We start from the raw sequence: 26292 nt of genomic DNA, 5'->3' as shown, positions 1-26292 counted from the left end.
CAAAAGAATTAGGTGGTCTTTCTTTTAGTAGACGGGAACATAAAGTACGGTCATGTCCTAGTTACAGAGGCCTGGACGTGTTTATCATCATCATCAGGGTTTAATTTCGCGAACAAAGATTTGAGAAAGGTTCTATCCACATTTGTTACAAGCACACTTGTGGCTAATAAGGCCAATATGAGACAGACATGTCTGATTGCAAAAGGCAAGAGCAGAAAGACTCCTTCGATGGTGTATTCTGCAAGGCACGATTCTTTCTGCCTTGTCTTTTCTCCTCAAGAGTGATCCTGCGTGCGTTCTCAAAGGAAACAGTAGCGTTACAGATGGTGTGTCTCCAGAACTCCTGATTGGAGGCCAGAGTGGACCAGTTATGGTGATCAATATGGCCAAGGATGAGATGTTGTTTCAGGGAGTCCTTGTATCTTCTCTTCAGGGCTCCTCTCCTATGGCAGCCGGTGGCCAGTTCACCATAAAGCAAGATCTTAGGGAGGCGGTGGTTGGTCCTTCATCCTGGAGACGTGTCCTGCCCAGCGCAGCTGTGTTCTCATCAACATGGCCTCAATACTTGTGACTGCTGCTTGCTCAAGAACAGATGTATGGATCTGACCATTATCTGACCATCCACATAATCTGACCAGTGGATGTTAAGGACTGTACAGATACAGCATTGATGGAAGCTTTCTAGGAGACACAGGTGGTGGCAGTAAATGGCCCATGATTCAAATCCATATAATAGAGTAGACAGCACTATGGCTTTGTAAACACTGATCTTGGTGTTTTTCTTCAAGTGTTTATTATGCCATACTTTTTTATGGAGTTTTCTGAAAGCACTATATGAGTTTGCTAACCTGTTGTCTATCTCTCCATCAGTCTTAAAATCAGAGGAGATAAGGCTACCTAGGAAATTAAACTACTGGACTGATTTGAGCTCTGATTGGCCAATGGTGATATGGGGATGATGGAAGACTTCCTGAGGTGCAGGTTGATAGAGAATTTTTGTCTTCTTCAAGTTGACTTCCAGCCCAAAGAGCTCAGCAGCCTCAGCAAAGCAGGATGTTAAACGCTGCAGAGCTGCTTCTGTGTGGGCAACAAGGGCAAGGTCATCAGCATAAAGCAGCTCCCAGACAAGATGATTTAAGGTCTTGACCTGTTTATCACTATGTGGGTATAACCAAAACTCTGTATTCTACACCCTCTGTGTCATTTCTAATGGACTGGTAATAGTGGACCATTTGCAGCAGCTGTCCAGGGCACACCTGACACCTCAGGCAACAAACTGGGTGTTGAAGAACCCTGAGATGCAGGTGAGTGATTTTTTGTCTTCACACCAGTGACTCAGCTGTGATAACTCCCCTCCAGGGAGGCATTAGCACCTTCACACCCAGCCTGAGAGGGTCATCTCTGCTATTGGGCCATAAGGGATGGGCATAATAGGCAGCTGCAATGACCTAGGCCATCAAAGATTCCAAAAATATCCCAGGACTCACAGAGTTAAATCACCCATTGTGAAACTTCCTGCCCTGGAGGATGTACTAGGCATTCCCACCTGAACCTGAGAATATATAATCCTCCAGCTTTGGGACTTCTGGTACCACTCTTCGGATCCAGAGGAGGACAAGAACTTCAACAGGACTCTGACTGCCACTCTCCACAAGACGGCAGTCATTACTTCTGCAGAACTGCGACCATCATCTGGACCAACAGGCTTCCTTTCCTTTTACTTTGCACCCGGGGGGGCCACGTGGTAACAGCAAATGAACACCATTCTCTTCTTGTCACAGGGGGCTGGGTAATACAGCTGCCTTTGGGGGGTAAAACCAGTTTTTGCTCTATCATTCTATTTATTGTAATCTTTTTAGTAAATTGTAACTCTGACTTGTAATCTCTCTTGAGTTGGGTTCATTTCTCCTGCCGGTTTACTTTTAAACCAGCACAGGTCACAAAAATAACTGTCACATCAACTGACTGCTTAGAACACTTTGAGAGCATCAGAAGAGTTTAAAAAAAATAATAAAAGATTCTAGCATGCCCCAGAGTGGTGTGATTTAAAAGATTAAAACAAAACCAAAATCACAAAAGACAACCTTGCGGAAATATGAAAAGAGAAATGTGGCTGGAGAAGAAGTACAACTCCAACTAAGATGACACCTTTTCAAATATTTCAGTAAAAAAATCCCAACCGATTACGTTAATTTATTCTCACAAAAAAACCCATTTCACATCTCTGATCTTCTAACGGTGTTTCCACATCTGTTCCTTCACTGCAATCTGAACACTGGTGGCTTCCTTTATACATATCAGGTAAAAAACATATACCTGACTAGGCTGTCTACTATAAAAGTAGACAGATGAATGGGCTATGTGTCCAGAAACCAAAACAAACAAAGGAATAAAGGAGAGGTAAAGGACTTCCAAAAAATCCCCGGGGAAGCGTCTTCAACCAGAGTAACCACGGCGTGTGGGTGCATTTCTGTGGAGAACTCTACTTAAGGGATCATGAAAGAACACCACCAAAAAGATCCCAGCTTTCTGTGTGTCCATTCACATGCTCACTTTGAAGAACTAAAAGCAACAGAGGTAGCCTATGATGATGATTATACTCCTGCAATACATCTACAAAGAGCCCTGAGCTCTTAAATGAATGCTTGCACTGGTGTGTCTCGCTCCTGCAGCATAATATCTTTTTATAAAACCAAGCAGAGCGAAAAAAGATGTTATATTTTTATCTTACTGTAGGGGTGGTACCCTTTCAGAAGAATTTGTAACGAGGAGTTAGAACTTGTTTTCCCTAAGGTAGTCCCTCCTGCCCAAGAGTACACTTTAAAAAACAACTGGATGTTTTCCCTTCCCTTCACCTTTTGCATTCCAGAGAAAAAGCTGCAGTCTCTCTCTCTGGGCTGAGGAGAGAGAAACCCTCATGGGTGTTACAGGCCATGCTGGCGGTGAGCCTGGGGGGAGGAGGCCAGAGAAGAAAACAAGCCTGGCAGAGATCAGGAGGCAGGAGTTTCTCAGGCCCAGCATTTTCCTCAGCTGGGGCAGATTTTGTTTTGTCAGTTTTTGTGTTCTTACCTTGGAAATAAACCTTTTTTGGGATCGTTCCAATGCCTTGGCATTTTGGGGGGATACCTGCGTGTATCTCACTCTACACTTACCAACATTGCACTCTTCCGCTTTTCTTCTCCCAGAATTGTCAGCTCCATTAGTTGACTGGGCACTTTTTGGTCTCTCGTTATGGGGCAGATAGTCATCATCATCTTAAAGAAACATAAAAATTGAACACTGGTTCAATGTCCAGACAACTCACGTGCAATGCTGGAACTGCTTTGAATTTCAAAGCTCTAATGCAAGTATTGGACTGGGCTTATCAGGGCACCAAACTGTGCAACACATTACTTATGTGAGAAACTTTAGAAAGCTCCTCCTCCTACCCCTGTAGGAACAACCTGTGCAAGACGGACTCTGTAAGGCACAAGATAGCAAAAAGCACAGCTGCTTCTGTACTTCCTAAGGAAAACAACATTGTGTTTTGAAACATGACTGCAAACCTCACAATCATAAAATGACCATGCAACAGCAAAAGGAAATCAGGAAATAAACTGTGCAGATATTGACTACATTTTTTTTATCTAACTGGAAGTAGTACCCTTCCACTAGAAAGTCTCGCAACAACAGTACCTAAGTTTTGTCTTGAAGAGCTCAAAGCTCTGTAAAACTAATGGACACAAATGAAAACTCATGTAACAGGTCAACTCCACCTAAAACACACACAGATGGACAGACAGGAAAACTGCAAATGCAGGAATTTTTGCGTGAGCTGCTACTCAGCCAGTCACTTCTCAATCCAACCCTATCCTCCTTAGGTTCCTGAGCTAGGAAGACTGTCCAATTCCCAACACCTGCAACCTTAATGGAAAATGAACCATTTCAACAGACAAAGACAATCAATTTCACATAAAGAATAGCAGGTACCTAGGAGTTTGCTTCGCAAGAATAACTTGACATATTGACACACCTTGTACCTATGCAGTTGTATTATATTCCGTCAGACAAAACCCCTTCAGACCATTTTTACTTTTGCGTAAAGGCCTTTACGGATACACAGAACTTAATGACTCCTCTCTTATTACCTCTTCTGTTGAGGTAATAAGAGAGTTGAGAGTTATTTTATTGTTGAGAGTTATTTTATTGTTGGATGACAAAAAGGTAAAAGTAACGCCAGAAGTGTCAGCTTCTGTCCTAAATGCCCTTGCCTATTTCCTAGATTGCTAATTGGGTGGTCTCAATCCTAATTGAATTCCAGAAACAAGCACTGCAAAGTCACTCTCAAAAGTGTTTTAAAGCAGCCACAGGACATGTAATCCACAAACACAAGAAACAGAGCTGACTCCCAACCAAGATCCTAGACTGAAAACAACAGCAACACTGGGCAGTGGCTTTAGTGCCATTCAGATGAGAAAGGCAAGTGGCAAGTACAAAGGTTTTTCTCTCGTATTTATCGCTATGAGGCAAATAAATTGAGGCTTCACTTATGCCACCTGTGACACAGCCCTTCTGTTCTGGTACAGTTCTTCCCAGAAGCGAGTGTTCACCAGAAATTTTATATAACTACAGTGTGCTTACAAAACAATGTGTTCTTCAGAATGAATGAAAGTTATAACATCCTGTGTGTTCAAGGAGTATTCTTCATTACCAACACTTGAAATGAACGTGAAAGATGCAAACTGCTGCCTGGCATCATTTCAAAACCAGCCCAGGAAGTCCAATATCCTTCAGCATATTGTAGCTTTATAAAACTTCTGGACTAGGTCTGTTTACCAAGCAGTGCACAATCCAAGCTGCAGTCAACACTGGCACATAAGTCTGTTTATTCAGTGACAAGTAACCCAGGCACTGGAAAGCATTTTTTGAATATAAAAATGTCCAACAGACTGAAATCAATGAACCACTGAACTGACCTTCAAGAGTGACCTCGACCTCAGGATTCTCACGTGTTTCTGACGAGTCATGCTGGGAGGAAGCTGAAAGGGGAAAACAGGGCTGCTGAATGATGGACACAGAAAAGGGTTTTCTAACCAAACACTCCACGATTCTGCATTGAAACTAACATTTGTCAGAGAAACCCCTGGCACTCACTGCAGGCAACAAAAGCAGAAGCAAAGATATTTTACCAAAAGCCTTGAAGCAATTCCAGACGAGGGTAAGGAGGTGAGGATTACACTTGCTAAACCACGTGTGCAGCAGTGCAGAGTTGGTGGCAAGGACAGTAGGAAATCCCTTGTTCTTGGCTTAGAAGGATTAATACAATCATCAATATTTTTCTCTTTGTTATCAAGGATTACTGAAAATATAAACAAAGGCTGTGTGCCACCACAGATTATGCATTTCTTTACCTTTTACACAGCCTCTGGCTGTTGCACTGTAATGACCACCATAACAGGCTGCAAGGCCAATAATGAAACACGGGAGGGAAATTCATGATCACAAAGGCTTTTGTTGAGGCCATGTGCACCAACAAAACAAACAGGATTAGGCCTATCAACACTCGGTGTGAGAAACAGCAATTTATATTCAACTGCAGTAAAGTTTAAAAAACTACAGGCAGCTAGATCAGAAACTATACCAACATTAAGTAGCAGGGTATGAAGGAACGTGTTTTACTTATTCTGGCACAGTAATGCTGCACTTGTGCATTTTCAAGAGCATCTGCTTTCAGATCTCTGTAAGATGGAGTATGGAGATGGAGCCACACTCATGGCTTTCTTTACAAATATAAAGGAAAAAAATATCAAATGTCAAAATGTCAAAAGAAACTTTTAACTCCAACTATGCAATGTAAGGATTTTCACAAGGTAAAATCCAGAGGTATAATGTTCACATGAATAACACACAGAAGACTCATTTTCTGAATCTTAAAAATTCATGGCAGCCAGAGCACTCTGAGCTTATGAAGAAATTAACATGCTGAAATGCAGGTGTGTATTTTCTGGTGTTTGGAAATTGGGAAAGCAGTATCTTCAATACAAATTGTAAGAAGCTGAAAAAAATTGCACAATTTTGGGGTAAATGTATTTCAGCTATTGCTGAGATGCAGTAAGGAATTGCTTCCACTAAACACAGACTTCCCATTTACTTTTTTATGTTTGTGCCCATTCATCTCACACTTAACGGAAAGAAATGATCAAGTTGGACTCACAATTTATAAGCAGACTTTTATTAAAATTAATAAGTAATTATTAAACAGATTGAATTTCTTGAGAAACATATCTATTCACACAAATCACTAGTGATAAATCTGATGCTTGGTCCTGAATTTATAAAAGGAAGAAATGAGATTCCCTTCTATATGTTTCTCTACTTGAACACCTGGAAATTAAAGCAACTGAAATTTTCACTTGTTTTGATGTTTTAGTTCCAATACCCTCACTCTTATTGCAAATCAAGGGTTCACATATTCAATTTCCAAAACAAGAAAAATACAACTAAAAGATCTACCTGTGTAACTTTTTGCAAGACCAGATTTTTCATCCATGTCTGATGTCTTGGAAGGGCCTGCTTGGGAATAAAGAGAAGGGCTTTTAAAGGGTGTCTCACAACAAACACCTATAGAGAAATTTGCCAAGTAACTCTTAATTTCATATACTATATTCTCATTTCATACTTTCTGTAATGCTGAACTTCGGAAAGACTGTGTTAAATATTAAGTATCTATAAGCCCCTACTTACCTGGTTCAACAGAATAAAAATGTTGAGGGGCTACTGTCAGGTGTGTGCATTTCTTGGACTACTGAACAACCAGACACTCATGCAGAACAGCAGGCTTTCATTTTTTTTGTGTGTTAATAAACTAATTTTAAAACACAAAATGCTGATGTTTCTGCCCTTTTTCAATGAATTTTTAATCAGCTTTATCTCTTTCCTGTTCGTAAAATTTATATTCCTAAGGAGTACTCTTTGCCTTTCAAATTTCTACCTACATTAAATACATAAATTCAGAGAGATTAAAATAACTTATGATGCTGTCCAAGACTGTTTGCTTTTCATAATAACAGCTCTTTTGAATGCTACAGACAGATTGGTTAAAAGGGGCTGGTGCAGAAACCAGCATACAAATGACACTTAACTGATTAAAGTAATACTCCTAAAATCCTACCGTTTAATGCTCTGGTTCTCCTGCAGCTACACTGGAAAGATGAGCTGTAGGCTATTTTTAGCAAAAACTATGACCATTTGCTTTATTTTGTAGCATGTCTCTGCAAATGCAATACTGGAACACACCTCAGAATAACTGCAGTTTTTGAAGGTTCAGTTCCTGCACAGCACCACCACGCACACACAAACCCCTATATGACTCCAGAGTTTATAGTTCTCTACAGTTTGGACAACCTTTGGCTTGAATCAGAGTGGTAGCTACTCAAAGAATGAAGGGGAAGCTGCTTTACTCCAGGGAAGTTGGCATGACTTGACATGGGAATATCTCTTTTAACTCAGAGCACCCCATCACTTCTACCAATCTACTCAAATCCCCCCCTTCAAATCCAGACTGCTTAGACTTCACTATGGAAGTATATTGTATAACTGGGATTTTTCAGCTCAGATAAATACGCTGCAGAACAATGGGTACTATTTTGTAAGGACGCAATTTCAGAGCAGACTCCCTTCAGATGGCATTGGGTTACACTGCGGGATATTTTGGCACTCTTCAGAATAACTTAAATGATAGGCAGCATGGAAATGCTGTATCCTAACAGAGCTATGTAATTGCGTGTTTAATGACCAAAAATAAGTAAACGGAGAGGCGTGGAGAGAGCAACACTTATGCAACCAGCCCTTTCATGAGATAAACACATATGAAAATTACTATCATTACCTGGGATATTAAATCTACAGTAGTCAGGGTCATCTGATTCCCCCTTCACTGGTACTGTTGCCGTTTCCGAAGAAATTCCTGTATTAGCAACAAAGGAATGAAATATGGAAAATAGTAATAAGCAGATTCTTACAAAACCCAAACAACAGCACCCACCAAGACCCTCACTGATCTCTGTCAAAAAAAAGAAGAAAAAAAGAAGAAAAGACACTACACATTTGTTGAGCTAAAACAATGGTAAAAAAGTGACCTGCTGGTTTCTTATGTTTCAGTCTGGTCACCCTCCGAAAGGATCCAGGATTAAATGCTTCCCTACAAACTAAATGTGTCCCTGCAGATGGTATTTCAGATCTGAAGATTTTTTTTAAATGGGTTCCTTCCTTTTGCATGCTACCACAGAAAAAGAATATATTTTACTACTCATCGTGCTGAAAATACTCGTAGACTGCTCCTGCTCACTTCTCTGTGCAGACAAGTTCAGATACAGCCTGCGTCAAACTGCACTGCTGACAGAGCAACACATACCCCCTCCATAAGCCTTGACAGCATTCTCTAAAATGTTTTCAAAACTTTCTGACAAAAGAAAATGTGTAGAAAGCAGCATAGGAAAGAGCTGGGACTGACTTGGCAAAAAGTTCAAGTTAACCCTTTGTGTATGTCAGGCTAAATGTTAACCACATAGGGTTCCTAAACCACAAGGTTAAAGCTGTGAAGCACAAAGAACTAGATCAAGAAACTGGACTACATACAAAAACTTAATTCTTATAGGAAAGGGAGCAGTGCAGCCTAACCCAACAAAAAGGAAAGTCACCACCTTATCTTCCAGCACACTTGCTGCCTCACTGGCTTTAACGAGGTTATCCATGCCTTTACCTCACAGCAGACTCTTAAGCATTGCTCTGCCACAGATCACAGTGGCTAGGGGAATCATCTGTTATCTTCAAGGCAATTTAGGAATGGGTTGGCAATTTTTTAATAACAAATAACACATCTTGGTATTTATTTATTTATTTCCATTTTGGCTAGAAAATGGACATTTTGTTATTTTCAATATGTTAGTAATATTAACAAATAAACAAAGTTTTTTTGTTTCCCATTAGGGACAAAGATATCTTGAATTAGAACAAACCCAAACAAAACAGAGGAATTTCCTCTTTTCTAAACTACTTAAAGATAAATTATTTTAGTCTACAATATATTACAAATTTCCTCCCTCTTGAGATGGAAGCATTTAGCTAAGGTTCAGAAAAGTGGAGAGTTTCAAGGAAAAAAAAGGGTTTTCCATCTCACCAAAGATGTCTTTTTGCTGCTTTTGTTTATTTAAGCTTCCTAGCTTTGCTTAAATTCAGATTTATTTTTTTTTTTTGCAAATAAGGGCAAAATTTTGAACATACCAGAATCTCCGCTTGGCTCCATTTTCACTTTAATAGGAGGACAACTACAAAAATAAACAAATCAAGCAGATTGACATTATAAAATACAAACATCACATTTCTGGGAAGTTCCTCAAGCTTTACAACCTGTCAAGTAAAATCAATCTCCCAGAATTATTTCCAACACAAACACAAAAGTAAAAAACTGCATATTGGCTTATCTGACTCATATCATGCGAATTGCCAGGAATCTCCTATCCCTACATTTTTTGGGGCATACAAAATATTCAAATCATGTTTAGCATTTAATGAGAAGCAATTACAGAAGCACAGAAAATTGAGGTCTGTTTTCACATTAACCAATTTTTTATGTATTCCAACTATAATATCTTCATTTACTAACCAAAAAAATTACTTTTGTTTTTTTCAAACTGAGGAGGGAGAAGGAAGCAACTTGACATCTGTTCCCCCTGTTATACCATAAAATGTGGCAAACTTATCCCTGACTGACAAACTGTGAATTAAGAACACTCCGTGGGCTAATTAAACCACAGAGACACTTTGCCATTTGTTTAACTTGTAACGGTTTCTCCATAAATAATGGTCTAAAGAAGGAGAAGATGTTTTTATAATGTCAAGCAAACAAAAGTTATCTAAAGGTCAGCTGGGTAGAAAAAGTACACCAAGAGAAAGATAAACCACATGAAAATGCATAGCTGATACAAAAAAGAAAGCTACATTATTTTAAGTTTACCTTCCACCCAGAGGTATAACTGAATGTGAAGCATCTGTCATATGAGCTCCTGAAAGTTAAAAAACAGTATTTGAATTTCCTGTACTCCATTTACTTTAAATACAAATTGAAAATATAACATTGATTTCACAAAGCAAAAACCTGTTTACATTTTACAAGCACATGTGCATATTTTCTGTATTCACAGATAATGAGAGAAAGATCTCATTAAACTACCTTAATAATCTATAAAGCAACATCAATATAAAATCTATTCAGATGTGCATGGTAAAATGCACTGCTGTCTTTCATGATGCTAAGTGAAAATCTTGGAAAACAAGGATAAACAAGTCTTTCACCTAAACTCTGTTAAAAGAAAATGATAGTTTCATATAGATTAAGTTTAGTCCTAAATTACAGTTAGACAGAAATAACTTATATTTTTAGAATGTCATTCACCACATTGAAAACCCACATTGCATTTTCAATAGAACTATATTGTTACCAGAATCTTTGTAATTTCCCAATCTCTAATCTTCTAACTGAGCACAAACAACACATTTTTAATTTTACTAATGAAGCATCAACTTCCGTCTGTTTCACCTAAGAAATTAAACTCTTCTTTTTCGATTACATTCCTATAGAGATTGTTTCATCCTTTTCTTAAATGAATCCTCACATATATTCATTTAGCAAGTAAAGCAACATGATCCCATGAAAGGAACAGAAGGGATTTCTCCTAAGCTAGAATTGAATCTTTTAGGATTTTACAAAACTTACTCTAGCTTAGATTTTTTTGATATAGAGAGGCTTTCATAGGAGCTACAACACCAAGCCACTTCAGAAGATTAAATTAATTTTTATAATTAAATATAAATGCCAAAATCAGCTCTGTAGTGGAACATAAGCACTGCAAAGTTTTGGCATCTTCTAAAAGTGCAATGCAGTCTTTTGCAAGTTCCATTCTCCCTTCCCTAGGATACTATCCAATCCACATTAAACTTAAATTCAGTAAACAGATGAAAAATTAAATAGAACGAATTTAATCTCTAATGAGTTTCTCCTGGTAGAATGCATAAAGGAAAAGGTTATAGCTTCATAAGTAAGGCAACTCACGGTCTAGAAATTTCTGCAGTTTGCTGCTTTATGGACATGACCAAATATTCTATCTACATTGCTATCTAAACTCAAATTGAAATCTGTTTCTGTTTAGTCTGAGTAAGCAGTAACTTACCTATGTGTTCCTCTGGTTCTAGGAAAGGCCTGTGTGGAAATATGGAAAGAAAAACTTAGCTTTAGCAAAGACATCATTAATTACTTGGTAGTGTAACATTACAGAGAGCGCATTCCTGTTTAAGAGAAACAGCCTGCAATGTAGCTATTTAAAAATTAAAATTAATTTTACTTAATTTAAGTACAAAACTGAATTGGACAGACTAGTGCAAAAGAGTGAGCAAATAACCTTTTGATAATAAACGAGATCCCTGACTTGTTTTCCAAAATCCATTTCAGGGTTGAAACATCGTAATTTGCTGGATTTTTAAATGCAAGTCCTTTGGGCAGGCCCTGTACTATCACAGCAGACTGGTCCCTCTGAATCTTCTCATATGGCACAGGTACCATCGTTGACTTTCCTAAAGCTTCACCTAGAAAAAAAAATAGAGATTGTTTTGAGGTCAAGATTGCTCAAGTTAGCAAAAGAATGAGTCTCTCTCATAACTTTGGAGAGGACTGGAGCAAAAGCAAAGTGCAAATCTCCTCAGAAACCAAGTGCTGCTGGTATTAACATGGCACTGGGTAATAATCTGAAATCACATCCCACAAAACACATCAAGAAGCAAATTAACCACTATATGTGCAGTTTTTAGAAACATCTACTAAAAGTTTCTAAAAATAGCAGTGTAGCTGGAAGGCTAAGATTGTGCAGTTTCTTCCTCCCAGCTGGAATAAAAACTTAGAAACCTAGAACAGCTCTTCAGAAAATTTTAAAGCACTCACCATAGCAAAAGGAGAAAAAGTCCTCCACAGACTTTCTAAGAGTCTCCAGGTCTACAACATCCCCTGTGAGATTGTTTACCCCTGTTTCAGCTGGTGTAGTCTTCGTTTTCTGCAGTTCTGCAGCCCTGTCCTCTTCTGTAACACCTGGCAGTTATTTATAAAAAATAGACAAAAATAAAATAATAAAATAGGAAATTATTCAAACTGCCAGTACCTAGTCCCTCCAGTTTATACTAGAGATGCTCAGGAAGGATTCCTGCCAGAAAATCCTAAGATCTTATTTGCCTTAGAAGCCAATGCACATATCTATGTACATAAGCAATGAGCAAACTTGAATTTACACCAGAATAACTATATTCTCCTTACAACCTTTGTAAATATCACCCTCTGAGGATTAAGAATGATGAATTAAGAGACACGTCCAAGGAGACCTTTTTTTGGCATGAAGAAGTAGAAAACACTATTAGGCTCAGAAGAAGATAAAAATAAAATGCAAAACTGCCAAGAAAAGAAGGACCAACAGAGTCACCAGGGAAAAGGTAAAATGCCAGTGTGGAGGGTCCCATAGCTCTCTACTGCTGTGCATGACATCTTATGCAGCAATTCTGTTACATTCTGGTTTGTTTATGCTGTATGTGCTTTGCTGAAGTTTTTATAGAAGGGATCTGAGTTCTGCCACAACAGCTCTTGTCTCCTTCAAAGGACATTTTAAGTACACGCCTCTTACTGCCAAATAGGAGGAGTTGGAAACAAGCCATCATCATGCAGAATAGAGAGGATTTCAGCCCTACATCTGCTTCTAGTCTCTGAGCAAAAGTCATTGCAAAAGGAGTGAGGGAATAATAACACTTTCAATATTAAAAAGCAAATAAAAGGGATGGTTTCAGGTGGCAGCCTTTCTTTCTTGTTGTTCAGTTCTTGCAAAGATTTACTGAGAATCATCCAGCAAACAACAGAGATATGCTTGCCTACCTGGAAGGAAAGGCAAGGAAGATCTGTGTTCCTGTGTGCAAGAGCATGATCAATGCTGATGCTGTGTCATGACTTCCCCACGAGCCAGCACAGCAGTAAGCCTGACACACCGCGATGTGCATCACCAGGACTCCTGACATCAGAATTCTACACTGACACAAGAAAACAAACATCAGTTTGAACAACTGACTACAAATGGGCTGTGCAATGAGCTGAAGCAGCAATGCTTTTAGTAAAACCACATTCATCATTTAAAAGCTCATATCTTCATTTAAAAGAGAATCTTGTCCTTCCTCTTCAGATCACACATCTGGCTTCATGCTCTGGAAACCCACCTCCATGCAACATTGAGCTTTCCAGCTCTTGAGGCCTGAAACTTTTGCTTTCTCTGCAGTATCACAGGGCCTATCAGAACACGAAAAATAACACAGAAGTGGGATATAATTGTATACCTGTAACACAGGTGCTTAATTAATGACAGTTTTTAAGACTTGCCTGTGGACTCGGGGATAAGAGACACCAGTTTCCATTTACAGCTCCATGTAATGTTGCTTTTCGAGTGGGGTTTTTTTCCATGTAAGAAACTGATTCACTGAAAATGCCTTTACTGCCATCAGCTTCTCAAAAGTGTACCCACACTTTTTAAAAATAATACATAAACCAAAATTAAAATGACAACACTACCCACTTCACACTAAAATGAAAAGCAGACAGAGAGATAGAGAAATTTTCTTTCTTAACTAGAAGAGAAATCCTTATCAGATTTTTTATTACATGATTTTTATCCATTTTCTTAAGCTTACATTATGCATCTGCCTCCCTAATCTCTCCCACATTCTTTGGTCAATATTAATCAAGTCTGACAAACAAGATCAATTTTCAAGCACAGCACAGCAAGATTTGTGAGAGCCTTGCACAATTGATCGAAGGTAGCAGCCATTCACTCCTCCTGGCAGCACTGAAGGACACGTGATCACTTAGAGGGTACACAACTTCACAGGTTCTGCTGAACCCTCGCTACAATTACTGGAGCCCGCAGCAGGATTCAGGCTACCTTTGGAAGAGGGAGAGGGTGCCTGGGACATATGCAACAAGATCTAGTAGTAAAGAGGGATGAGGGGGCTGTATTTACAGGGTAAATAGCTCATGAAGGGGGAGGAATGGTTATATGTAAAAGAATAGCATTCTACACAGTTGTGAGCGTACTGCAGGAGAAATCCAGTTACTCTGCAAAAACTCTTCTACATTCAGGATTACAATTCCCCAATTCCCAACAATGCTCATTTTGCACTGAGAGTCCATATATACCTAAGTGTCTCTTATCTTCTTGTACTATCCAGGTGTGTTGGATATTCAGAATATCCTTCTCTCCTAGTCTGACAGTCCAGCATACCACTTGGCTGGAAAAGGAATCTCCCAGCTATCTCCATTCTTATAAAACAGATATAGTATAAAATGAATAGGCTGCTTTACAGAAAAAAAAAGTCCTCTTACAAGAAAGTTTATGATGGAACAAAAATATTTGAAATGATGAAATTTTAATTTGGTAATTTTTTCTTGTTGCTTGTCAGCAATCGGACAGCTAAACCTTGACCTCTGTATGGGCAGATGCTATAGCTTCCTGCCTGAAGCAGCTGCTTATAATTTGATACAGCTCTCTTCATCACAGAGAACACAGCTCAGCACTTACTCTAAGGTCCACACAGTCTGAGGGCAGCAGACTGAAAGAGGCCATAAGTGTCTGTCTGCCAAGCACCTGACCCAGAGGTAAGGGGAGAGCTGTGTTGGGAGAAGGCAGGCTGCATTTCTCCTGTGGAGCAGAGCATGCCTTGCTGGGTCACATTGTGGACAAGTGTCAAAACCCAGCACTGTCCACATCTCACTGTTGCAGAATAATTCGAATTTAGTAGTAGAATGGCTAAGGCTTAGTAGGAGAGTAGGCCTAGAAAGCAGCACTCCAAAGTAGTAAGTTAGCAACTTTGTTTGTGAGCATGGAATGTGCTGAAGAGATGGCAACAACAATCAAAGGATTTAGTCAAGCATGTATATAATGATTTGTTACCTTGGATGTGGTAAGGGTCTGTTAATCAGTTTCTAGGGGTAAGACAGCTTAGAAGATTTATGATTAGAGTAGATGATTATTAATTGTTATCAGTATGAAGTATGAGCTTGCTTGTAACTGTTTTGTTGTAGAAACTGCTATGAGCTTGTTTGTAACTGAATGTAACTGTTTTGCTGTGGAAACTGCACGTAAACTTGTTTGTGTATAAAAGCTGAACTGAGAATGGAGGTCTTTGGAATCCTGACTTGGGCCGCTAGTCCTCAGGTTCCCGGGGCCCCGAATAAAGCACCGCATAAACCGGCACTCTGTTGGTTTGTGTTTTTGTTACGGGCAACATCACCATAGAGTAAGAAACCAAAAAATCAAGCTTCAGCAGAAAAATGAGCTGTCAGTCCCATGGTACATAAGGCATCTTGAAACATCAGATGATTTTTAATCAGGTGGCTTTTAATCCCCCAGGTAGAGAAAGCTAAGAAGTAATCATGAGAGTATGAATGTGACTCCTGCATAGGCACTCTGAGAGGCAACTTAAGGGCAACAATGATTTTGTGACAACGCTCACATAGATATATTTTACTATGTGCTTAAGGAAAATTACTGCATGAACATAACTATGAGCAATGAAAGAGAGAAAGTAAATGTGTGTGTGGCTAAAAGCATTTAGGTTTGGTTTAGAATGCATCCACCCAGCTCATCTGTGAGCTTTTTAAGACCACCACTGTAAAGTTCGTGAAATTGGAAAATACCCTCAAAGTAAAGAAAATTAATTTCATAATTATCAAACAATCACCTAATCCACAAGAAAAGTAAATCACCTGAGGCAGAATTTAGGAGCCATAGAATTTCAAAAAGATTGTCTGTCTCCAGTAATTTTCTGTTTGTTTACGACTCCAAGGGATCAAGATGGGTGGCTTCTGGGAAAATGGGACTGAACTTTCCCTGTAAGTTTTTAAACCGGCTGTTAACTTCATACCCCTTAGCTGGCTAGGCAGTGACAGAACATGAAAGCTTTGGAGCAATCAAGCCAAGCAACCCAGCTGTACAAGTTACCCAGCTCTGAAATGACCCCAGAAAAACACCAGGGAGCTCTGAGCTAGGCAGGGCATGGCTAAAGCTAAGGATGCTGGAAAGAAAAGGCATCCGGACTAGCACATGACCCGCAAGAGTCTTTGTTCCTGACATTTCTACAGGGAAGAGAGGTAGATGACGGAAGCAGAGAAAGCACTGTCACGGAAGAGAGGCAAAATAACTTGCATCTAACTATGTAGCAGAATTTTTGAAAATGCATGCTGCTTTTCGAGAACTCGCTAAAAGGGGTGAACTGACTTGTAAAACAAGAGAAACTGCCAGTAGTGTAAAACTCAGGAAAAGCAGATTAATTCACCCCTAATACCATGAGAAAGAGCTTGCAAAGGAAACTATAAGAAATGCCTGACTAGCTGGGCTGGCCATCATCCACTTAAGGTAAAGCCCTTTAACCAGTCCAGGAAGCTGGGGGAAAAAGAAAGGGCAAGTAGTAGAAAGCGGGCAGTAGTAGAAAGTAGAAAATAGCAGGCCACAAGGTCCAGCTAAATGATAGGAAAATTATTTTCACCTAGAATGCAGAATTCAGATTATGAACACATATTAATATATGAAAAATATGCAGTACAGAAACTACATTATTTGCATTGCAAACGGTTAGGCAGAAGAGGATTGCAAGCTGAACCATTTAAGTGAGGTCGAATGGAGACAGTGATGGCAAAAAACCCACCGTAAGACAGATGGAGATGATTGCTTTGGATTTTATTATTTGCAACTGCAGCTGCTGGGTAAGTGCTACGAATATTATTTTTAAACTAACTGCTAAGCACATGATTTATTAGGAATAACCTGGTCAAATCTTTCATAGCAACATTCTGCAAATGCAAAATAGAAAGTAACTGAAACTTAAATCCAAAAAAATTAACACAGTATAGTTAATTTAACAAGTGGTTACAACCACAACAGAAAAACTCCCCCAAAAACTAGGGGTCAGGCAAAAACAGATGCAAAATATGAACTAGGCTTCAGCGCACAATGTAAATACTTTAGGGGACTGGAAAAGCAGAATTCCGAAGTGCTGGTGGCAGACACAATGTCTGTAATAAAGTGTCCTAGCTTTCCAGTAGGAACATCTGAAGCGTCACGTTTTTTTATTAAATAAAGATATTTCATAAGCTGTAGCAATCAGGGCACTCTAGACATCTTTGTACCACCCTGGGGAGATAGGGACCCCCAGAACTAACTCTCAGTGCTAAGGTTTTACAGCCACACAGAGGCCTGAGCACAAGAGCAGAAGCAGGAAAGAAAGCAGGAAAGAAAAAGCCAGCAGTTACCTTGCCCACACCTCTCCCAAAAAAACGGATTAGGAAACGGTTCCCTATTTAATCCCAAGCAGAGACAGGCAGGTTAGCATTAACACATCACTAAACAGGCACGATGCAACCTGGTCATGTAAAAAGGACAAGAGAACGGTAACATAATCCCTTCCACCACCAGAGATGCCAGGCCTCAACTACCAAGTGACACATGGCAGGAGTAAATACATCATGTTTGCCAGCACAGTTAGGGCAACGGTGATAAGCTACAGTCAGGAGCAGCCGTTTATCTCTGCTGGTCTGAACCTTGACAGAAGTGTAAGTTATTCCAAGTCATTTGCTGCAAAAAGGGAGGTGAAAACTCAGGAACACAACTGAGAGCCACAGCTGAGTAAGTTCCCATTAACAGTGACTGGGAAGAGGCTGTTTCAGCAGATACTCAGAACAAACTCTTAGCAGAGGTTTTTTTAAGGGGTCACTTCCAAATAGCTGCAAGGAAACTGGGCATGAAAGAAAGGTCAAGAGTTACAGAGGTGTAAACCAGCTCTGGCTTGGCAACAGGAAAGTATCTTGACAGTCACACCTTTAAAAAGCAACTATTCAATTATTTCCTTTTTTCCTGCTATGAATTCCATACAGTGTAACATACTTTGAAGTGCACTGGCTGACCAAAGCTAAAATAAGGATCACAGATACAGCCCCCATTTGCATTTAAAGTAGGTAACAGATCAGTGATGGCACTCCTGCAACTCCATAAGTGTTTTGTCATGATTAGTTCTCCACCTGGCTCTTACTGGTTTTTTTGATTTACTATTTATGTCTCCTTTTTCTTCCAAAATATTCTGTAGCTTCAGGAGTGTAAAAGCCACAGAAGTCTCAGCTGGCCACAGAATAGTTTAGGGCCAAAGAAAATGACTGTGGGAAATCATTTTCCACACTGGCACATGATCATCAAAAAGAACCGGTATTTTTGAACTAGCTGTATTAGTATCAAGGGATTAGGCTCTGAGCAATATAAAAAGATGTCAGCTAGTTTCAGAATGGTATTTTCACTATAATACCATAGCACATAATTGAAAATGATAATGAAGACTGTCCTTAAGGCATAATGCAGACAAACACAACTGATAGCAGTTTGACTCACTAATAACCTCTGTTATTAGAGTAATACTTGAAAAGGTATCAGGCTGCTTCCATATAGGTCAGGGGATTCAGTCTATTCAGTTTCAAATCTGAGACATTCTGCTTTAGAGCTGAAAAGCTAAACACTCCATTTAGATACTGCTTCTGAATTACTACAGGCATGACAAGATAGTGTACAATCAGAGGTAATCAAAATAGTAAGGAAGAAGCAAATCAATTGTATTAATACTTTATTTACATCATTACTGCAGCATCCAAGTAAAGTATCATGAAAGGACTACATCCAAAACAGTACCCACACTAGCAAGCTGCAGTGTTGGGGGCTATCTCAGCAGATTTCAAAGACATTTTTAAGCACCAGTCTAAAATTAACACAGAGCTACTGAATTAATATAAATTTTCTCACTACTGTAGCTTGACTCCCACCTACCATATTCTAAATATCAGATCTGTGCATGATGCTCTCTGGTCTGCAGTACCACAGTCTGTTGAGCATTGCTTAGGTGAAAGTACGCAGATAATACATAGACAAGATCAAACATGTAAACAGCTTCATCCATTGAAAAAAATAAAAAAAAAAGCAGCAAGACATGCCAATCAGAGCTTCATCACGGGAAAATTTATATTTATATTTATACCAATGCTATACACTTTACTGAGCTTTGGTTAAAAAATACTGAAGCCACATATTTCTATACCATGCTTTTTAGATATACAAAGAGAACACAGTTAAAACCAAAAATACTGATTTATGAGTTATTTAGATGCCTACAAGTGGATGTCACAGAGACTTTCAGAAGCTTTGCTCTATATTTTTAGGCATATAAGTTGTTTTGTACATCTGGCCCTATTGCTATCACTGCTTTATTATTGCCAGTATTAGAACTAATTGGACCCTTGGTCATAAAATTTTTTTAAACCTCAATCACAAAAGAAGTCTTGACTATTTTATTTCACAAAATACTTCTAGTTTGGAAAAAATGTATTAGCTAGGCAACTTGGAGCGCATGCACCTCTTGTCAGTAAGGAACAGCACAAAACAGATAATGACAGGCAAACAAACAGTTGGCCTTTGGGCCGTAGTGTCCATATGCACTTTTTCACAGAGGATGACTCCTGCCAGTTCCACAAATTTGTCTGCAGAAAAGTTGTCATGGAGACACATGAGCATGACAACCACAACCACAGAGCTTGTACTCACTGTTTGTGAGATCTCCTGAAGCGAGCTGAGCAAAGCCATCACCTCTGATGAAAGCATACCCAGAGAATACAGCTTGCCTTCCAGCTGTCAGGGGCTCAGCACAGCATATATGCATTTGAAATCCTCTTGGATATTGAACTAAAAAGTTCATCCTCCACAGAGAAGAGATCATACAGCAGCTTCTTTGGAAGCCAAAATCTGAAGTGAGGACAATCACTGCAAAACTATAATTACAGGTATGGAGTAGGAAGCCAGCATCTACCATAGCAAGACACTAGACATGGTATAACTTCAGTAAGAGATACTTAGAACTCTCTAGGATACAGGGACAAGCTACTACGAGTCCAAAAATGCCAATTTCAGGTATTCATATGAAAATTACAGCAGGCCAAAGTAGTATCACAAGTAGTGAGACTCTCGAGTAACTACCAATCCTGTAGAGACTTGCCAGTTTTAGTGTGTTTTGGTTTTTAAACCAGCAAGATCTAGTCTTTCAAGGGTCTGGTTTTGTTTGCTTTTTCCATCCCCCTTTAAATTGCAGAACTGTTACGTTAGTTGCAGAGTCACAGACATAAGGGAGCACAATGTCAGAATAAGAATTCCCCAGAAAACCTGATGGTTCTATTTCTTCAAAGGCCAGAAGGATTCAATGACACAGAAGCCTACTGCAGATCTTTAATCAGCTCCACGGTAGCCTAGTTTATGGTAAGAATAACTTTATTTGCCTGCAGATAATGGAGTATATCCAAAAGGAAACAGTAATTCACATACCAAAGGTACTGAGGAGCCAAAGATGAGCAATTTTTCCCATAAGGTCTTTGGAGAATTGTGTTTCATTCATTCATCCTGAGCAGAAGGAATGGCTGTGCTCATTAAAAACATTCAGATTCTGAACATTCCTGAAGCTACAAGAAGTTCTTGCAACCCGTGGCTGGATGGACATGAAGCACAGGTAAGAAGAGCAAAAGACCCTGGGCCAAAGTCTCTAGCAGGACTTGAAGCCAACTCTGGCCCATACCAGACTGTCCTGGTTAGAACAGCTGGAACCAGTTCATCACTGGATGGGTGTAACCCAAAGCTGTGTATTCTATAGCCTTCCATGCCATTTCCCAGAAACTGTTATCAATAGACTATTTACACCTTCTGCCCAGAGCAGCCTGACTTCTCAGGCTATAAACTAGGTGTTAAGAGGCCTGCGAGATAGGAGGGTGCCTTCTTGTCCTCACACTCTTTTTGTGGAACTACCCCCCCCTCCCCCGAAGGGAAGTACTGAGCATTCCTGCCTGAACTGGAGAATATATAATCTTGGAGTCTTGGAACTTTTTTAAGCACTCGTGGGATCCAAAGGAAGACTGCAGATCATTGCTCTCAACCGGACTGCAACCACCACTCTCGACTGGACTGCAACCACCACTCTTGACCAGACTGCACCAGCACTCTCACCAACAGGTTTTCCCCTCTCCTTTTACTTTGACTCAGGGGGCCCAAAGAACACCACTCTGTTCATGCCCCAGGGTGCTGGGTTATACATTTGGGTTTTGTGGGTTAAAACCAATTGTTTGTCTGTATAATCGTACTTATTGTATTATTTTATTAAATTGTTATTCTGACTTATAATCTCTCTTTTGAGTTGAGTTCATTTCCCCTGCTGGTTTACCTTTAAACCAGCACACAGATGCATTGTTAAGATCAGCGTGGAAACCCAAGGCCACCGGAAGTAACATGAAGGTTCCAAAAAATAAAGACCTATCATCCAAGATGAACTGTCTACAGATGCAACACTGCCCCACCTCATGCAAGTGAGCTCAGACCCCTGGCACCAAAGACAAAAAAAGCAGTACAACTGGGAGAGCTGGCTGGAAGCTGTAGAACTAGCAGGATTATGCTTCTCTCAGCCCACATATGGATGCTGCAGCAGCCAGTACCAATGTAAATGCTAGCAGAGGCAACCAGGATTCTTGGAGAAGAATCATCTCCTTGGCAGATGAGATGGAACACACAGTGCTGCGTAAATATCTTTAAAAGTCCAGAGCAGATGACTGAAAAGGTGTTTCTGAGTCAGGAAACTGTTCTGAAAGTTCCCTTCTGACAGGCAAATACAGCTTGGGGATGATGAGGCTTCCTCTGGTGTTGGGGGGTTTTTTGGTTATTTTATAAACCATCTCCAGCTCGCATTCAAAAGAGAATGAATTCCACAGAGCTCAAGGGAAACTGCTAAGATGACAAAGAAGAACACATGAAGGGAACAGCATTCTTCAGACACCCCAGGAATAAGTCACCTGTTCAGGACAGTTGATAACCCACAACTCCACAGCAATCCAGAGAGGACAGACGCACTTCATCTTGCCAAGGTCATGCAAGAGGAACTGAGGACCACACAATACACTTTAGCAGGGGACAGCAACTAAAACAAAGAGTTACTGCTAGGGCAAGACATGTATGACCTTGATTACTTAACAGCACACAAGTATCCACGCTTGTCCATATGCTGAATATGAGCAGGTGCTTGAAGAACATACTCTTTCTATATACAATACAAACTTACACAGGCTTAGAATATCTGACACTGCAGGTTACCCAAGTCATACGTTCTACATACAAGCATATACAGTTCTACACCAACTGAAACATTCCATTTCACTGTAACAGGGCTCGCAGCCATCTTCATTAAGCACAGCTCAGAAAAATACATTATCTGACTCAGTTTTAAATAATCAATGCCTGTAGATTGGTTTTTAAACACTCACTATTGAAAAAAGCATTGCTATAATTCATTTCTAACACATTTTCTTAAGGTGAAAAGGTAAATGAGACATGGGTAGGGCTCCTCCTTGCCCTGCAGCAAGGCATCAGGGAGGCCATGTGGATGAAAGTCATCATGAATGAAAGCCTGAGGAAACCAAACTCCAGCGCTGCTTTCACTGAATTGCTATTATTTTTATCAGCCCTATACTGCTAAAAAGTGTACATGCTACTTCCTTCATAAACCTCATATATATATATTTCAGCAGTTTAGCCCACTAAATGATACTTATTACTAAAAATAAGCAGCATGTTTGAAGCCTGAGCCTTCATACTTACTTAAATTATACAAACAAGCTGTGGATAAAACAGAAGTGAAGACTGGAGATACATGCTGGCTTGCATAGAGTCAGACATAACCAGGGGCATGATTAGTAACTAGACTTCTGTTTCTATATTTAAAGAAAAATGAAGATTCCCACACAAGTGGAGAACTAATTCTCAATATTGTCAGCACCATGTGTTTCAGAGACTGACATCACAGATGAATTTTTAAAGGTTTAGTTCTAACAGCAAGGTAAGAATCACTTGAAAGCTTTTATTAATCATAAAGTTAGGGTTTTAATCATAAAGTAACAGAAAGGGCCCAACTCTAACTTGTTAGAAACACACAGAACTGTGTCCTTCCTGGGCTCCTGAAAAACACTTCAAATTGTGACTAGCACTGACAATTGCTTGCTTTCATATTCAACTGAAGAAACAAGGTGCGAGGGGAAAGGAACTATTCCCTCCAAAACTCCCCTAAAAGCATGGGAGATGCATACTTAGTGAAACCATGAAAGCAATGACAGACAATAGTTGGCCTTATTCACACAGATCTACATCATGATGTTCTACAAGAAGCATAATGAAAACATTGTTTTCAAAGTGGATATTGTTTAATCCTGTCAGCCTGACAGTACAAAACCATCACAGGAGAATGAGTAACCTTGTAACTGCAATAAAGGAAAGGATGAGGACCATCACGTCTGATAGAGCCAAACACAAGAATGGATACGAAGCCAGTGCTTCCCACAGTAAAAAATCTGAAATACAGATCTAGTCAGGAGATCAAACACCAAATCCCCATAATTTCAGACTCCCTACCAATAGATGTGTGCAGTATACAAAGTCTCCAGTATATCAGGGCCTATGATACCGCTGTACTGGCAATAAAACACAGTAGCTAGGACTTCAGGGAATCCCTTAAGGCAACAAAACCAAAAAAGAAATCAGGTGAAAAATTGAACTCCCTGCCCATTACTCAGTTAGTAGTTTTCATAGACAGCAGTACCAGAAAACTGCTCCTGTAAAATATTAGAAAAAAAAAGAAACTTATTCATCTTATACTTGATTCCACAATCAGGTTGCAATTCTACATTTTGGTATCAGTAATCTGTTACAATGTAACATTGTGGTGACTTCCCTCGGAGTAAGTAAGTGCACAGAAAGTCACTGTCCATGCCAGTAGGCCAATGGCAAAAAAATCGAGTCCTACCACAACCAAATGACCTTGAGACAGAGCCTCCAGAAGAATTTTAGTTAGCGCCAAAAGCATCTATAGGAGCAAGTGTTTCTGCTACAGACTAAACATAGTTGCTTCCCAAGTATTTAATTAGTTAAGCCAGAACATTTTACAGTTGTTCTCAGACTGATTGTTCTATCATACCCCACCCTTGACCTGCATCTTCTCCCTTTCCCTAGGCAGGTAAATGTACATTTTGCTATTTATTAGGCAGGGTATACCACCAACACTTCCCTAAATGAGCATATCAGTGCTCCCCCAGAGTCACTGAATCTTTGAAACCTAACTCCTAAAAATACTGTCCCTTAGTTGATGTGTTTTATGAACACAAAAATTCCACTGGTTTACTATAAAAATGAAATCAAACAAAAAACATACCCTAAATGTACTTAAAGGAGTACAAAAGTAATGCAGATGTGAGTTTAAGTCATTAAATTCTGTCTACTAAATAAAATTGATATAAAAAAGCTACACGAAAAAATACTATCTTGTCAAAACTCTGCATCTGCTTTAATAAGACATGAAGTGACCTGAAGAATCAGGACCATCCAAGTGGACAGAAGTACTTCTCTACCCGTTCAGTGCACCCACCTCAGCCTTCACAAGTGGAAAAAAAAGGCTTGGAGGAGGGGGTACAAAATAAAATTAATGTGCACTAGGAAATGCAGGTGTTGTGAGGGTGGGCAGTCTAATACTTCCTATTGTACTAGTTTGTTACATTATCTAAGAAAAAAATGAACATTTCCAGCCATTGTTGAAATAAAACTCCAAACAAGACTGTTACTGATCACTTTTATGTTCTTAAATGGCTGGTTTTGCCATAGACAATGTAATTATAGCAGGCAGCCGTAACAGACAGAATTTTCCTCCCCAAAGTTTAGTATTATATAATATACATTAAGCAACTTGTGACATATAAAAATACAACATTGGAACTTACAGTATGTAACAAAATCCTTCTGAAAATCTTTCCTAGAGTCGACAAAGGCTCTTCCTTTTTCAGTTCCAACTACAAACACATCTGTTTCATACAGAGCAATACAGGCAACTTCTGCCTTGGACTTGGTAAGTTCTTTACACTATAAAAAGAAAAAGAAAAAGTTTTTATTACTATAGTTAAGATACAGTTAACAGAAATGTATGTGATATTATGCTGCCAGCATCCACCTTCAGAAGGTACTAGAAGCAACATAACACCAGCCAGTAGCAAAGCACAATTTACACACCTGGAACGCTTTTCGTCAGAAATCTTAAAAGCACTGTAGATGCATTAGTGAAATTAAGCCCTTGTCTAGAGTCAGATATTGCAGTGTTTCTAATTAAAATTATTTATGACATCAATTCATGTGAAATTATCACTTTCATGTTAATCATCCTGAGTGTCTTACTCCAACTCCTACTTTCAAGAAGCATACAGGAGTTTTGTTCATTCACAGCACACTTCTTGCACACCATGTTCTCTTCAGAACGGTGTGGCTGCAAGCAGGATGGCTGCCTGCATTCTGCCTTGTCCTGACTGCTAGGCCCAGGTTTAGGTGAATTCCTCCTGAACCAAAGGTCTCGACCATCCCTGCAGACACCTACATGTGTTCTGCCAGGAGAAATTTGTGGCAAGAATTAAGGCAGGAAGCCTATGGAGAGAACAAAGATCCCAAGAAAATTGGTGAGATGATCAAGAAGTGATAACAAAAAGTCAGTCTCTTCTAGCAACTCAATCAGTTTGCTGCAACCTATACTGCAGCATGTGAGGAAAAAGTGACACAAGGACTTTAAGAACCTAATATACCCAATGGGATAAAAGGCTTTCAACCCATTATCTTGTAACCATCCCATTCAAAGTTTCATTGCTAAAAAGAAAATGCTTGGTTTTGCTTATCATTTAAAAAAACAATTTTAAAGAACCACATCTGTGGCAGTGTCTCAACTTCAAGGAAACAGGGCATTTCCACTCACAGTCCTGGCCGACCTTAAACCGCACCACATAGTAATTAGGTAACTCCTACAAAACAGGTGATATGCCAATTTAAAAAGAATATTTTCTGAACAAGTTTTGTTGAGTTGGTACAGCAGCTGAGAACAAGGCATTAGCCTCAAAACAATTTATTCACTCCACATAACAGATGACAAAGATCAGAACACACTCTTTCCTTTAAACCACGCTGTACCTGAGCAATCAACAAATATTTCCTATTTATTCGACGAAATAATTTTTAAAACAACCACCACAACAAGAAACAAGATGACTGTTAGTATGATTTACCACAAGCAGAGACAGAGTAATGGTTGGTTGGACAGCAC

At 39.4% G+C, this 26292-nt stretch overlaps 1 protein-coding gene across 50 annotated transcripts in view; it reads right to left on the bottom strand.

Annotated features, from left to right (window-relative positions):
* GTF2I (general transcription factor IIi) overlaps positions 1 to 26292 on the bottom strand; it is a 107322-nt gene that overhangs the window by 68971 nt on the left and 12059 nt on the right. For 36 of the 50 annotated variants that reach the window (XM_051809545.1, XM_051809523.1, XM_051809525.1 and 33 more), the window contains 10 exons: positions 24935 to 25073; positions 11972 to 12115; positions 11436 to 11619; positions 11208 to 11236; positions 9995 to 10043; positions 9262 to 9305; positions 7868 to 7945; positions 6493 to 6552; positions 4956 to 5018; positions 3153 to 3254 (listed from right to left, as the gene is read on the bottom strand). In XM_051809545.1, coding sequence (XP_051665505.1) covers positions 3153 to 3254; positions 4956 to 5018; positions 6493 to 6552; positions 7868 to 7945; positions 9262 to 9305; positions 9995 to 10043; positions 11208 to 11236; positions 11436 to 11619; positions 11972 to 12115; positions 24935 to 25073 — 892 coding nt within the window. The remainder of the gene's footprint in view (positions 1 to 3152; positions 3255 to 4955; positions 5019 to 6492; positions 6553 to 7867; positions 7946 to 9261; positions 9306 to 9994; positions 10044 to 11207; positions 11237 to 11435; positions 11620 to 11971; positions 12116 to 24934; positions 25074 to 26292) is intronic. The other 14 variants (XM_051809539.1, XM_051809565.1, XM_051809558.1 and 11 more) reach the window with 5 other exon arrangements.

The sequence above is a fragment of the Manacus candei genome, unplaced genomic scaffold (genome assembly GCF_025592945.1).
Source record: "Manacus candei isolate 608988 ecotype Guabito, Panama unplaced genomic scaffold, ASM2559294v1 h1tg000076l, whole genome shotgun sequence".
NCBI classification, from domain to species: Eukaryota; Metazoa; Chordata; class Aves; order Passeriformes; family Pipridae; genus Manacus; species Manacus candei.
This window is presented reverse-complemented; position numbering and strand designations above follow the sequence as displayed.